General features: G+C 44.5%; 1 protein-coding gene across 2 annotated transcripts in view; it reads right to left on the bottom strand.

Moving 5' to 3' along the window:
* Window positions 1-1981: 1981 nt before the first annotated feature.
* The window catches only part of LOC115134998 (heterogeneous nuclear ribonucleoprotein L-like), a 77242-nt gene continuing 64359 nt past the window's right edge, over window positions 1982-14864 (bottom strand). The window contains exons 7-13 of one of the 2 annotated variants that reach the window (XM_029669158.2): window positions 10854-10919; window positions 9878-10092; window positions 5993-6114; window positions 5241-5442; window positions 4623-4680; window positions 4421-4519; window positions 1982-3663 (exon numbers count right to left, since the gene is read on the bottom strand). In XM_029669158.2, the coding sequence (XP_029525018.1) occupies window positions 3608-3663; window positions 4421-4519; window positions 4623-4680; window positions 5241-5442; window positions 5993-6114; window positions 9878-10092; window positions 10854-10919 (818 nt within the window). In that variant the 3' untranslated portion in view covers window positions 1982-3607. Of the gene's footprint in view, window positions 3664-4420; window positions 4520-4622; window positions 4681-5240; window positions 5443-5992; window positions 6115-9877; window positions 10093-10853; window positions 10930-14864 lie in introns of both variants that reach the window. The other variant, XM_065023120.1, reaches the window with a different exon arrangement.

Here is a 14864-nt window from a genome sequence, read left to right as displayed (position 1 = left end):
CAGAGGATTAATACACACCTGGGGTGTGTTTGCCCAAAACGTTCTTCAACTTTCTAGAACAGACTTTGAGGTACATTTACTCCGTTTGGTGAATGTGGAGGGGTGTGGCTTGAAGCAATGAGTGAAAGTATTTCAGGCGTAGCGGCCATGCTGACAGCGTTCCCCAACCAACAACCCAACCCCTCACTGGTCGTTCAACTGGTCGTTCAGAACAGCACCGTTATGTTTCACACCATTTTTTCGTATTGAACGCATCCCTGTCAAATAAATATAATGTGTCCTTAAAGCTGTATAAACACATTACCTTAGAGTACTCCTCATATACAATCTCCATTGATGCCCACACTGTAAGACCCATGTGACAAGGTCTTGGCCAGGGTTCACTGGTCAGCGATGCTGGACTGGCGAGGTGTCACAGTCCGCCGGATGGCTCCAGGTGGGATTCACAGCTGTCCTCAAATAACCCCTCACATAGCCATAAGAGATTTACTGGACCTGAGAAAAAGACTGTGGTCGGATATCCAGGCAGGTGGCACTGGATCAACCATGCACAAACACATACGTCCAATTGCCAGGACTACTGAGCCAGGAGATCCCAGGATTAAATGTGACATTTTCGGTTCTCCCAAAGGACTTTTCCCCTGCGTGAGACATGTTCTTCTGCAGTTATAAAATGTCATATATGTGGCTTTCATGTATAGAGAATCAGAGGTAGCTGTCAGTTTACAGGAGAGCTGTCAAGAGTGAGATGTGAGGCTAGAATCATAATGTAGTGGTTAGTGGGAATCGCACCTTTGAAGAGACAAGTATCTCTCTGGGTATCTCTGGGCTCAAGGGCACCTGTTTACATAGATCGGCCTGGCTAACCTAGAAAACTGGGACACAAAGAGCTGGAGGACGTCTGTGCTTATTCTGACTTTCTTATTACAGTCCCTCCCTCTCTGCTCATGTGAAGTCTGTGTAAATTCATATGAGCTACTATCTTCCTGCTAAATCCTTGCTGTTTTTTTTATCACCTTCAGTATAGCACTCATAATACTCTGATTAAGTGCTGACCATAAGACCCAGTCATGATAAAAACATGCATACAGCCTTAATATGTTAATGAGCCTGTGACCTGCCCTCTGTTCCGAGGAGAAAAGAGGAACGGGTCAGTGGCTAAATAAAGAAAGCCAGGGAACTAGAAAAGGCCCCAGCAGAGAGAGAGGTACCCTCCTCGGCTCAGACTGGAGTAATCTGTGTCACAGCACTGCTATTATTAGTGTCGCAGCCGGCTAGAGAAATATGAGAGACCCACACAGGGAACAGCAACAGGCAGCTGTAAATTTAGAGAGAGGGTCACGAGAGACCAGCGTTCCCCAACGGATTACTGGGCACCAAGGGTGTGTGTAGGAGTGTGCAGCAAAGCTAGAGACCAGGCTGGAGTGTGAAAAAGAGAGAGATAGGAGAGAGAGGTGTTTGTCAGTGTGTGCCCACATGGGTTTGTATAAGTTTGTGTTTTTCTTAGTGTTAAGAGTTGAAAGAGCAAGTCATGTTTGTTATTCAAGTACATGTCACTAGCTGAGCACAGGGAAAATAACTATCACTAATAATGTTACTGTGTGTGTGTCTCAGTTTCATCCTCGCCTGTCCTGTTCTTTCTCATATCCTCCCAACCAGCTCTCCCATTACAATGTAAAGTGCCTTCTTGTCAAGTCATGAAAAGCTTTAGCTGTGGGAAGCTACCTTTATTGACAATAGGGACTCTGGAAAGCAAAGGCTGCAGTGTTCTATTTGAACAAGTTATGCCCTCAGAGATACATTTGTGTGCAGAGGGATCCTCTGAAGTTTGTTTAAGGGAATTCATTGTAGTGTGTTCTCAAAGGTCATAGGGCAGGAGAATGCACAATCAGTAGTGTGCATGAGGATTCTATTCTGGTGTCACTCCAGTGACTAACACTGGCACAGATCACAAAACTCCATAAAATCCACCACAAAGCCATAGATACAACGCCATTTAATGACCAGTCAGACATGGAAGTCATGGGATCTACCCACCTGAACATGCGTGTAGTGTCTTACATTTGATGATAACATGAAACTTAAGCACAAGACTGCTGTTTATGGTAACTCCAGGCTTTTGAAATGGAAGTCGGAATGTGGAACAATTCTGGAATAATAAAATGTAAGAGGATCTGTAGACTGTTGAATGCTTAATGAATGTCACGTTCTCTGGATAAGAGCGTCTGCTAAATGACTTAAATGTAAATGTTCTCAGGATGCATCCAGAACCAATCAAACCTGATCCTGTGCCTGGAAAAGCCTCCCCTGCAGTAGATACAATAGCAATTTGCTACTTGCAGAAAGGTTGATTAACACCTTAAGGTTTGTACTGTATGTAATTGCTCATGTTATACAATAGTACATACAGAGTAGACCAATGGAATTTGGCTTTAACATGTCATTTCCTTATTTTGCAAGTAAAATGGAATTCCAAGTTTGTTGTGCTAAGAATTTGTAGTCATATTATTTGTTACACTCTTTGACAGGGCTGTTCCCAAATAACCTTAGGTATTTGAGGGATTAGGACATCTGAAAATGTCCATAAATGTTTTAAATATACTAATTAATATCAACATATTTGCTAATTAATGAGGCAAAGAGCTAGGGGTGATGTATAATGATTCTGGATACAGCCATTTTGTGAACATAAGACATTGGCGTGTCACTAAACACTAAAACAGTCTGAATGTACAAAACTACTGACACTGAACCAGTGCAGGCGAGCCATGATACTACACTGAACCCAGTACTAACATTCAAACAGTGTGCCCCAAAACACTGACATACTACACAGACCATGGGCTCTTCATTGGTAAACATCGTACAAACACAGTGTCTAAAACGCATCATTAAACGGTCCACTCCAAAGCAAAACACCTGCTGACACAATGACCTCAAATAAGATGAATAATATCACCCGCTCCCCTGTCCCAACCCTCTATAGCAGAGCTTTCATTTCAATTATATACACATGTACATGTTACAGTGCGATTTTTAATTCATATTGACACATTGTTCCACTGAAGTACCGACTGAGTTTCTGCTGCTCAGCTAAATAAGGTGAGCATAAATGCAGCACTGTCAACCCATAAATATGGCGACCATTTTGGATAGTCTTTACCAGCATGGATGCATATTGGACGTCCTCTATTCAGTCTTCTTACACAATGCAAAAATTGGCAAGTAATCACATTCTGTCGACAACAAGTCTTTTCAGGGGTCATCTGTTACATTACAGTACCATGCTCAGCCCCAATGGACGCTGGGAAGAGAGGGTGTCGTCTCTCTGTTCTTAGTTCTGATTGGCTCTCTCTATATAGAGACAACTTAAAAACTAACAGAACAGAAAATACTAGAAAATAAGAGGTACAAGAGAAAACCTCTTCAGCAATTTTCCAGTGTTTCACACTTGTGTGTTTCAGTAGTCTTCCCCACTTCAACGGGAGACAGTGAGTCTCAGTGTCTTGTTAGCTCAGTACTCTGTCCCTCCCAGCCCCATCCTTTCTCTCTCTCCATCTCCTACTGGGCTCTGGTCAGTCCTGCTGGTGCCCTGGTCCTGAGTTCCTCAGAGGTGAGAGGATGTGGAGAAGCACAGCTTCAGGGTGTAGGGGTTAGAGCCATCTGGAAAAGGTCAGACACACTGGGTTAAACACCTACTATACACACACTCACACATATTCCTACACATAAACAAACACACATGCTCACATGGCATGCCCACACACATGTTCACCCTGTTGGGGGCATTGGCAGGGAGAATTCTGAACACAGCAACGTTAAGTCTGGTCTGAGAAGAGAAAAAGGTGTGCAGCAGATGGTGCACAGACTCCGGTCCTAGTGTGCCCCCCCCCCCCAACAAAAAACCAACCACCTGCTTCTAGAACAGACAGCATTGACAGCATTCTCCCCTTGGATTTTATAACATGTCTCCCATGCTATTTCACTCAGGAATAATAGTGGGGCAATAAGACAGGCTAGGCCAGTGCAGTAAAGGGGCGGCAGGGTAGCCTAGTGGTTAGAGCGTTGGACTAGTAACCGGAAAGTTGCAAGTTCAAGTCCCCGAGCTGACAAAGTACAAAATCTGTCGTTCTGCCCCTGTACAGGCAGTTAACCCACTGTTCCTAGGCTGTCATTGAAAATAAGAATTTGTTCTTGACTGACTTGCCTAGTTAAATAAAGGGCCAGTGAAGTAAAGGGAAAGGGGTAGATTGAAGATAGGATTTAGTCTTCAGGTCTTCATGTAAATTTGGTCTGAATCCAATTTCTCTGGGCATTTCTCTGACTATGTGACACACTCAGTTATCCTGCTGAGAGTGACTACTAAAGGTGGAGTGTTTGGTGTTACTGTTGAGGAAAGCAAGGCCATCTGGTCACTTACTTGGTATTCTGATCTGGTAGTGGTTTAGGACGGTCAAGACCTCAACCGCGTGTGTCTTGGAGTCAAACTCTAACAACCCAGAGATAGTTTTGGAGGAGGCTGAAAGGAGACAAGAGAGGACAGTAGGACAACTTAAGTATGGCAGTACAGCTAACTCCTTCAACAGCCTAACAAAATAAAAAAAGCAAAATGATAAACTTACGCTTTGCATCAAACATCTTGAACTTGGTGAAACCCGGCACATCATGCTCTGAGCATAGCTGTAAGAAATCAAACAACAGTCAACAAGGGCAGCTTGATTTGATTTGATTTGACAATGCTCATGTTTTTCTAACTATATCCACAAGATGGAGCTCTTTAGTAACGGTCAAACTACAGAGATCATTGACAGAATGACTGGTAGATACATCAGTGGTCCGCTTCTTCTATGGAAGTAATTGTTCAGCAAAAGAGTTTAATCTCTTAGGCCTCCTATCCACCAAACATCAGATATCCACCCTCCTTCCAAGATCCAGCTGGCCCTCTGAAATGTAGGGGGAGGGGCTTGTAATAGTGCAGCTCACAGGATGAGAGTCAACGCTAAACCCTACCCCATACAGACCTCAGAAACCCTTCTCTATTCCCCATTCCCCAGAAACCCTGTCATTCCAGCCATAACCTCAGCAGCTGGTACTTTCAGATGGGACGTTGCAGTAGTGCAGCTCACAGGATGGGAGTTAACCATAAACCTTACCTATATCCCGTCCCCTAGCCTTGACCCACAAACCCTCAGGCTTCTGCTCACATCCTATCGCTACCATTGACATCATTACAGCCCTACCCTCAGTAGCTGGTCCTCTGAGATGCAGGGAGGAACGTTGTAGTAGTGCAACACACAGGAGGGTGGCTGGATGATGTTCTTGGAGGCCTGGCCTTGGCTGGTGAAGCGGTTGTTCCTGGTCATGGCAAAGTCCTTATAGCTGCTGCTGCCGTCCTCCAGTTCAAACACCTGACTGGGTATGACCGCATGCTGCTTGGACACACTGGAGGGAGAGAGAGAGAGAGAGACAGCCAGAGAGAGAGACAGAGAGAGAGACAGAGAGACAGACAGAGAGACAGAGAGAGAGACAGAGACAGAGACAGAGACACAGACAGACAGACAGACAGACAGACAGACAGACAGACAGACAGACAGACAGACAGACAGACAGACAGACAGACAGACAGACAGACAGACAGAGACACAGAGAGAGAGAGACAGAGACACAGAGAGAGAGAGACAGAGACACAGAGAGAGAGAGACAGAGACACAGAGAGAGAGAGACAGAGACACAGAGAGAGAGAGACAGAGACACAGAGAGAGAGAGACAGAGAGACAGAGAAAGCGAAAGAGACAGAGAGAGAGACAGAGAGAGAGACAGAGAGAAAGACAGAGAGAGACAGAGAGACAGAGAAAGAGACAGAGAAAGAAATGGAGAGGAAGGGAATGGAATACAAAGAATGAGTAAAAAGATACTAGATAATAACATTAATTCCGTGGTTGAATACTGCAGGTGTTAAGATATCCTCTAACATGCTAACAAGGACACTCACCAGACATTAAGCCGCTTGCCAAACACCTTGATGCTGTTGAGGTGAGTGATGGCCCTGTCCACTGCATACTCATCCCCCATCTCTACTAGGGCAGTGCCCGGGACACTCTTCATGAACTTCACCTGTCACACACACAGATTTAGACACATGATGTGCATAGCAAGCCTCAAATACTATATAGCTACATACACCTTTAGCACAGTGGTTCTCAAACCTCTCCTCGGGGCCAGCCAGACATTTCACAATTTTGTTTCACCCTGAACTAGCTAACCTGATTGACTTAGTCAAGGGCTTGATAATTAGTTGACAATTTGAATCAAATCAAATTTTATTAGTCACATGCGCTGAATACAACAGTGAAATGCTTACTTACAAGCCCCTAACCAACAATGCAGTTTAAAAAATACTAATAAGAATAAGAAATAAAATAAATAAAAGGAACAAGTAAGTAAGTAAGTAACAGCAGCAGTAAAATAACAATAGCGAGACTACACCGGTTAGTCGAGGTAATATGTACATGTAGGTTTATTTATTTATTTAATTTAACCTTTATTTAACTAGGCATGTCATTTAAGAACAAATTCTTATTTACAACGACAGCCTAGGAAAAGTGGGTTAACTGCTTTGTTCAGGGGCAGAACAACAGATTTTTACCTTGTCAGCTCAGGGATTCAATCTAGCAACCTTTCAGTTACTGGCCCAACCCTCTAACCACTGGGCTACATGCCGGTAGAGTTATTAAAGTGACTATGCATAGATAATAACAGAGAGTAGCAGCAGCGTAAAAGAGGGGTTGGGGGGGCAATGGAAAGTCTGGGTAGCCATTTGATTAGATGTTCAGCAGTCTTATGGCTTGGGGGTAGAAGCTGTTTAGAACCCCTTGGACATAGACTTGGCGGTCCGGTACCGCTCGCCGTGTGGTAGCAGAGAGAACAGTCTATGACGAGGATGGCTGGAGTATTTGACTATTTTTAGGGCCTTCCTCTGACACCGCCTGGTGTAGAGGTCCTGGATGGCAGGCAGCTTGGCACCAGTGATGTACTGGGCCGTACGCACTACCCCCGGCTGGAGGCCGAGCAGTTGCCATACCAGGCAGTGATGCTCTCGATGGTGCAGCTGTAGAACCTTTTGAGGATCTGGGGACCCATGCCAAATATTTTCAGTCTCCCGAGGGGGGGGGGGATCAGGCTTTGCCGTGCCCTCTTCACGATTGTCTTGGTGTGTTTGGACCATTGTAGTTTGTTGGTGATGTGGACACCAAGGAACTTGAAGTTCTCAACCTGCTCCACTACAGCCCCGTTGATGAGAATGGGGGCGTGCTCGGTCCTCCTTTTCCTGTAGTCCACAATCATCATCTCCTTTGTCTTGATCACATTGAGGGAGAGGTTGTTGTCTCTGACCTCCTCCCTATAGGCTGTCTCGTCGTTGTCGGTGACCAGGCCTACTACTGTTGTGTCATCAGCAAACTTAATGATGGTGTTGGAGTCATGCCTGGCCGTGCAGTCATGAGTGAACAGGGAGTACAGGAGGGGACTGAGTACGCACCCCTGAGGGTACCCTGTGTCGAGGATCAGTGTGGCGGATGTGTTGTTACCTACCCTTAACACCTGGGGGCGGCCCGTCAGGAAGTCCAGGATCCAGTTGCAGAAGGAGGTGTTTAGTCCCAGGGTCCTTAGCTTAGTGATGAGCTTTGAGGGCACTATGGTGTTGAATGCTGAGCTGTGGTCAATGAATAGCATTCTCACATAGGTTTTCCTTTTGTCCAGGTGGGAAAGGGCAGTGTGGAGTGCAATAGAGATTGTATCATCTGTGGATTTGTTAAGGCTGTACGCAAATTGGAGTGTTTTCTGGGATAATGGTGTTGATGTGAACCATGGTCAGCCTTTCAAAGCACTTCATGGCTCCATACGTGAGTGCTACGGGTCGGTAGTCATTTAGGCAGGTTACCTTAGTGTTCTTGGGCACAGAGACTATGGTGGTCTGCTTAAAACATTACAGACTCGGACAGGGAGAGGTTGAAAATGTCAGTGAAGACACTTTCCAGTTGGTCAGTGCATGCTCGTAGTACACATCCTGATAATCCGTATAGCCCTGCAGCCTTGTGAATGTTGTCCTGTTTAAAGGTCTTACTCACATCGGGCTGTGGATAGCGTGATCACACAGTCCTCCAGAACAGCTGGTGCTCTCATGCATGTTTCAGTGTTGTTTGCCTCAAAGTGAGCATCAAAGTAGTTTAGCTCGTCTAGTAGGCTCGTGTCACTGGGCAGCTCTCGGCTGTGCTTCCCTTTGTAGTCTGTAATGGTTTGTAAGCCCTGCCACACCTGACAAGCGTCGGAGCTGGTGTAGTACAATTCAATCTTAGTCCTGTATTGACACTTTGCCTGTTTGATGGTTCATCAGAAGGCATAGTAGGATTTCTTATAAGCTTCCGGGTTAGAGTCCTGCTCCTTGAAAGCGGCAGCTCTAGCCTTTAGCTCAGTGCGGATGATGCCTGTAATCCATGGCTTCTGGTATGTACGTTTGGTCACTGTGGGGACGACGTCATCCATGCACTTATTGATGAAGCCAGTGACTGATGTGGTGTACTCCTCAATGCCATCAGAAGAATCCCGGAACATGTTCCAGTCTGTGATAGCAAAACAGTCCTGTAGCTTAGCATCTGCTTCATCTGACCATTTTTTTATTGACCGAGTCACTGGTGCTTCCTGCTTTAATTTTTGCCTGTAAGCAGGAATAAGGAGGATAGAATTATGGTCAGATTTGCCAAATTGGAGGGCAAGGGAGAGGTTTGTACACGTCTCTGTGTGTGGAGTAAAGGTGGTCTCAAGTTTTTTTCCCTCTGGTTACACATTTAACATGCCGATAGAAATTTTGTAAAGCGGATTTAAGTTTCCCTGCATTAATGTCCCGGCCACTAGGAGCGCCGCCTCTGGATGAGCGTTTTCCTGTTTGCTTATGGAGGAATACAGCTCAATGAGCGCGGTCTTAGTGTCAGCATTGGTCTGCGGTGGTATTTAGACAGCTACAAAAAATACAGATGAAAACTCTCTAGGTAGATTGTGTGGTCTACAGCTTATCATGAGATACTCTACCTCAGGCGAGCAAAACCTTGAGACTTTCTTAGAATTTGTTTACAAATATACATAGTCCGCCCCCCTTGTCTTACCAGACACAGCTGTTCTATCCTGCCGATACAGCGTATAACCAGCCAGCTGTATGTTGATAATGTCGTTGTTCAGCCACGACTCAGTGAAGCATAAGATATTACAGTTTTTAAATGTCCCGTTGGTAGTTTAATCTTCCTCGTAGGTCGTTGTTTTTTTTCTTCCAATGATTGCATGTCAGCTAGTAGAACGGAAGGCAGTGGGGGTTCATTCGATCGCCTACGAATTCTCACACAAATTATGGGGATTTGGGCCTGTTCCCGGGAAAGCAGTATGTCTTTCACATCAGGCTCGTCGGACTTGTTAAAGGAAAGAAAAGCTTTTGCCAGTTCATGGTGAGTTATCGTTATTTTCGGTCATAGCAACATTATGTACAGAATAAGTTTAAAAAAATAAGTTACAAATAACGAAAAAAAAAATAGAAAAAGAAAACACAGTTGGTTAAGAGCACGTAAAACATCAGCCATCTTCTCCGGCGCCATGAATCAGATGTGCTCTGGAATAGATTATATCCATGGAACAGTTGTGGGTCCCCAGGAGAGATTTGAGAACTACTGCTTTAGCACACCTACTTCAAACAGAAATACTTCAAACAGAATAACACACACTGACAACAACAAAAAATGAATTCATCAAAGAAATGTTCATTCACACTCAAACTATCACAAACACACACATGGATGCCCTCAAGTCCCTCCTAAGGTGGATCTCTGCTGCTGACCTTTTCGATGTTGCCATAGAGACAGAAAAGGTTGAAGATGCGAGTGCAGTTCATCTTGGTGGGGTGCAGGCCGCTCACCATGGCGACAGAGCTAGAGCCGTGGTTGTTGTAGGAGGAGCTTTGGGGCAGGGGGTAAGCCACTACCTCTGGGATGTCGTGGGAGCTCAGCTTGTACCTGCTGTTCCCTGGGAGAGGCAGCAGGGGGCAGTGTGACCCTGGAATACAAAACCCAAGGGGAAAGGAGGAGGGGTTACAACTTTCACTTCCAGCTGAGTTGTGTTCAGTAGGTGCTTTTACACCTGCATTGCTTGCTGTTTGGGGTTTTAGGCTGGGTTTCTGTACAGCACTTTGAGATATCAGCTGATGTAAGAAGGGCTATATAAATACATTTGATTTGATTTAGGCATGAAACGGGATAAAACATTTTGAAATGGAGGAGGCCAGCTACTACTTTCGTATCCTGTTTGATCCTATTTGATCCTACTAAACACAACCCTGATGGTAAAAGTAGTCTGGAGGTGGGTTACATATGGGTAGCCTCTGGAGACAAAGCAGGGTGGGAGGTCTCTACTCTCTACTCCTCTCACCTCCAGATAAGGTTGGGAATCTATACCATCCGAGGCATAGAGGTGGCTGGGCAGGGTTTCACCTGAGGAATGGGGAGGGTGGATGGGGTGGATAATGTAGCAGTCTGTATGGATGGGGTGGATAATGTAGCAGTCTGTGTGGTTAGAGTGGATAATGTAGCAGTCTGTATGGATAGAGTGGATAATGTAGCAGTCTGTGTTGATAGAGTGGATAATGTAGCAGTCTGTGTTGATAGAGTGGATAATGTAGCAGTCTGTGTGGATAGAGTGGATAATGTAGCAGTCTGTGTGGATAGAGTGGATAATGTAGCAGTCTGTGTCTAGAGATGGAGGAAGCCGATACACTAAGTAATATGGTAGTGTTTTGGTGCTGAGAGGCGGGATCTTACCGTATCCATTGTCTCCGTAAGAGGACGGGTGCTCCCCCAGTATGGCCTGCCTGCCCTTCCCACGCTCTGAAACATCAACACATTCACAACATAGGGAGAGAGTATGAGGTAAATGGCTCTGGGCTACAAATTGAAATAGGTGCTATTCACATAGACACACTGATAGAAAGGTCATTGGAAGTAAAGAAGCAGAATAATTAGAGGCGACAGAAACCCTGTGACATTACAGGTGAGTATGAGTACACCGACTGGGGAAACCCACTCTCTGTTGACATCTTACTTTACATTACATGTTCACATAGTAACAGTGCAGGCATAGGGCACAACAGGGCACAATAATGAAGTCAAAGCTACATATGGAAAAAATGCTATTGATTAACACACATAATAATACTTTTTGGGGGTGTTTATATTTGTCCTGTTAACACAAGTGTGTAATGGAAATGTGCTTCTTGCATATCCCAACTCCCCCTGAGACACCCACAAAGAGTGGGGTCATCATTGTACAGCACCCCTAGAGCAATTAGGGTTAAGTGCCTTGCTCAAGGGCACAGCAACAGATTTTTCACCTTGTCGGCTCCAGTATTCAAACAAGCAACCTTTCAGTTACTGGCCCAACACCTGCCACTCTATTAGAGCATGCTCCTGGTAATCATTTGCATTAGAAGGACTATAATGCATCCACAGTTGTACCTTTACCATAGTAGTAGCACTTTAAATAGTAGTACTATGTTGTACTAATACACACAGAGAGGAGAAGACGCCAATACATGTTTTAAAAAGTAGGTCCTACTGTTAACCCCAACGGCAATTCACTTAAAAATTAAAATAAACATTTAAATCCTTCACAACCTATAGACAAGGAACAGTAGAGAGAAAACACAAGAATAGAAAGAAACAACATAAGATATCACATTTTAAATAGGGGGAAAACATTGTTACATTTGTAATACAAAGATTGGTGGAGGAACAGTACCTGAATTACATCACTAGCGTGAACAGTCAGCAACCCTCTCACTGAGGTCTTGGCTTTATTGGCACAGGTTGTCTCTTTCAGCACAAGTGCACAACATCAACCTGTGTTACATCATCATACAGTCAGTTCACATCTGCCACAGAATCACAGTGAGATACATGGAGGCACAGGATGGACAAAGAGCAGCTGCAGTCCCATCTCCCACAAGAACAGTCCCAAAGGAGCCCTCAACATGCCTAATAATAGTTCAAATCAAATATTCAAATCAAATGTTATTTGTCACGTGCCACATGCAACAGGTGTAGGTAGACCTTACCGTGAAATGCTTACTTACAAGCCCTTATCCAACAATGCAGTTCAAGAAATAGAGTTAAGAAAATATTTACTAAATAAACTAAAGTATCATTATCTTTTTAACCTTTATTTAACTAGGCAAGTCAGTTAAGAACAAATTCTTATTTTAAAATGACGGCCTACCCCGGCCAAACCCTCCCCTAACCGGACGATGCTGGGACAATTGTGCACCACCCAATGGGAAGTAAAAAATAAAGCAAAAAAATCAAATCAAAAAGTAACACAAGAAAGTGACATAAAAATAACGAGACTATATACAGGGGTACCAGTACCGGATTATTGAGAGCAAGAAAGCTCATCAAACAGAGAGTGACCTTCAGTCACAAATTAGGGATGTGCAGCAAGGTTCATTGTGTTATCTGATGTGCAAGCATAAGTCACCTAAACCCCCCCTCCCATCTCACCCTACGGCCCCTCGCATCTCAAGCTACGGCCGCTCCCTCAACAATCAAGTCACGAATACCCTCAAATCCCCCTATTTCCTCTACTCTCCTCGTCCTCTTGGTAGAAGGGAAAACGATCCATCATTAAGAACTCCCACGGAGAGACCGCAGACCCCTGCTGTACGCTCAGCTTTACACTGAGCAGCTGCCGATCCTCTAGCCTCCAGTTGTCTCGAACGCACTGCACAACACGGACCGCGGAACGAGGGGGAGCTCGGTTTGTTGTTTTGGAAAGTTTTGAAAGTTTGGTTACTAGCTAGCTACCTTTTGAGTTTGGGTCCCGCGACACGGTTGGCATCAGTTGATGGGTCTGCTACTATCTGTCCAGGGATCCTGCCAACCAAGGCCGGGTCTGAGGAGCTGCTTGGTGTAGCAGCTAGCCTAAATGGTAGCTAGCTGCCTATCAAGCTAGAGGTGTTTTCTTGAGAGTATAAACACAGCCAGCGATGCAGATAGCCATTGTGGCAGAGACCACGGATTCTCCCAGGTTTGTGGCTGTCTAGATCCCTGCTGTTTATTGTTTTCAATCTTCCATGTGACCTGCCCTGTCTGGAAATGCGAGGAGGAACAGCGTAACCTACATTTAATTTATTTAACTAGGCAAGTCAGTTAAGAACAAATTATTATTTTTCAATGATGGTCTAGGAACAGTGGGTTAACTGCCTTGTTCCAGGGAAGAACGATTAGGCTACCTGCTCGAACCACTAGGCTACCTGCCGCCACATTGGTATCATAACAAAGACCAAAGCCGGCGGGAGTACCATTGATGACAGTAGAGTCTCTCTATCACAGGTGAAGGACCTTTTAAACAAACAAAAATAGTTCCACAAGCAGTTGTTACAACAACAAGAATATTGCTTCAAGTGTTTTGTCCGAATATTGGTTGATTCAACTAATAAAAGAATGGACGACCTGACCAGAGAGGTCCAGATCCTGAAGAACAGTTTGCAGTTCTTCCGGGTCAGCTCAATGAGTTGAAACAGTAGAATGACAAGATGACAGTAATCTGTAAGTCATTGAGAGAGGACATCAGATCTGTGTGTGAATCCATGATAACAATGACTGAGAAATCAGACTCGAGGGACAATCAAGGCAGAACAACATGGTTGTGGATGGAATTGCAGAATCTCCACATGAGACCTGGATGGAATCTGAAGACAAAGAGAGTGAAATGATCTCGGAGAAACTGAAGATGGACCACAGGAAGATTGAGGTGGAGCATGCCCACAGGACTGGAAAACTCATCACCCGGCCCAGGTAACAGGCTTAGGCCGATAGTGGTCAAGTTCCTGAGGTTGAAGGTACATCTTCCTCAACGAAGACTATCCTGAAGCTGTGCGCCAGAAAAGGAAATAACGCATCCCAGCCATGAAAACTGCCAGATTGTGTGGGGACATTGCTTACATCTGCTATGACAGGCTCATTGTCCACCCTCCCTCCCAAAAGCCTGGAAGGGATGAAAGAGCCAAGCCTGTGGGTTCATAGCTTCAACCCTGCAGCACACACACACACACACACACACACAAATTGATTCATGGATTGCTGAATGTATATTTTTTTCTCTTGCTTTGTTTGCTGTTTTACATATCATGTCTATCTCTGATACACTACCCAGGAAGGGGCTGAAAATGGCCCATGTTAATATATATAGCCTTAGAAATAAGGTTAATGAAATCAATAACTTGCTAACATCAGATAACCTTCATATATTTGCCATTTCTGAGACTCAGATAATTCATTTGATGATACAGCAGTATCAGTACAATGATATAACATCTATAGAAGAGACAGAAATGCTTTTGAGGGAGATGTTGCTTTATATATTCAGAGCCATATCCCTGTAATGCTTAGAGAGGATCTAATGTCAAGTGTTATTGAAGTGTTGTGGTTGCAGGTTCACTTGGCACATCGAAAGCCTTTTCTTTTGGGGTGTTGCTATAGGCCACCAAGTCCTAGCAGTCATTATCTAAATAATATGTGTGAAATGCTTGATAGTGTATGTGAAGTAAACAGAGAGGTCTACTTTCTTGGGAACCTGAATATTGACTGGTTTTCATCAAGCTGTCCACTCAAGAGGAAGCTTCTCACTGTAACCAGTGCCTGTAATCTGGTTCAGGTTATTAATCAACCTACCAGGGTGTGTACAACACTACAGGAACAAGATCATCCACAGGTATTCATCACATTTTTACTAATACTGTAGAACTCTGTTCTAAAGCTGTATCCTTACCCATTGGA

Source organism: Oncorhynchus nerka, linkage group LG10 (genome assembly GCF_034236695.1).
Source record: "Oncorhynchus nerka isolate Pitt River linkage group LG10, Oner_Uvic_2.0, whole genome shotgun sequence".
NCBI lineage: Eukaryota > Metazoa > Chordata > Actinopteri > Salmoniformes > Salmonidae > Oncorhynchus > Oncorhynchus nerka.
This window is presented reverse-complemented; position numbering and strand designations above follow the sequence as displayed.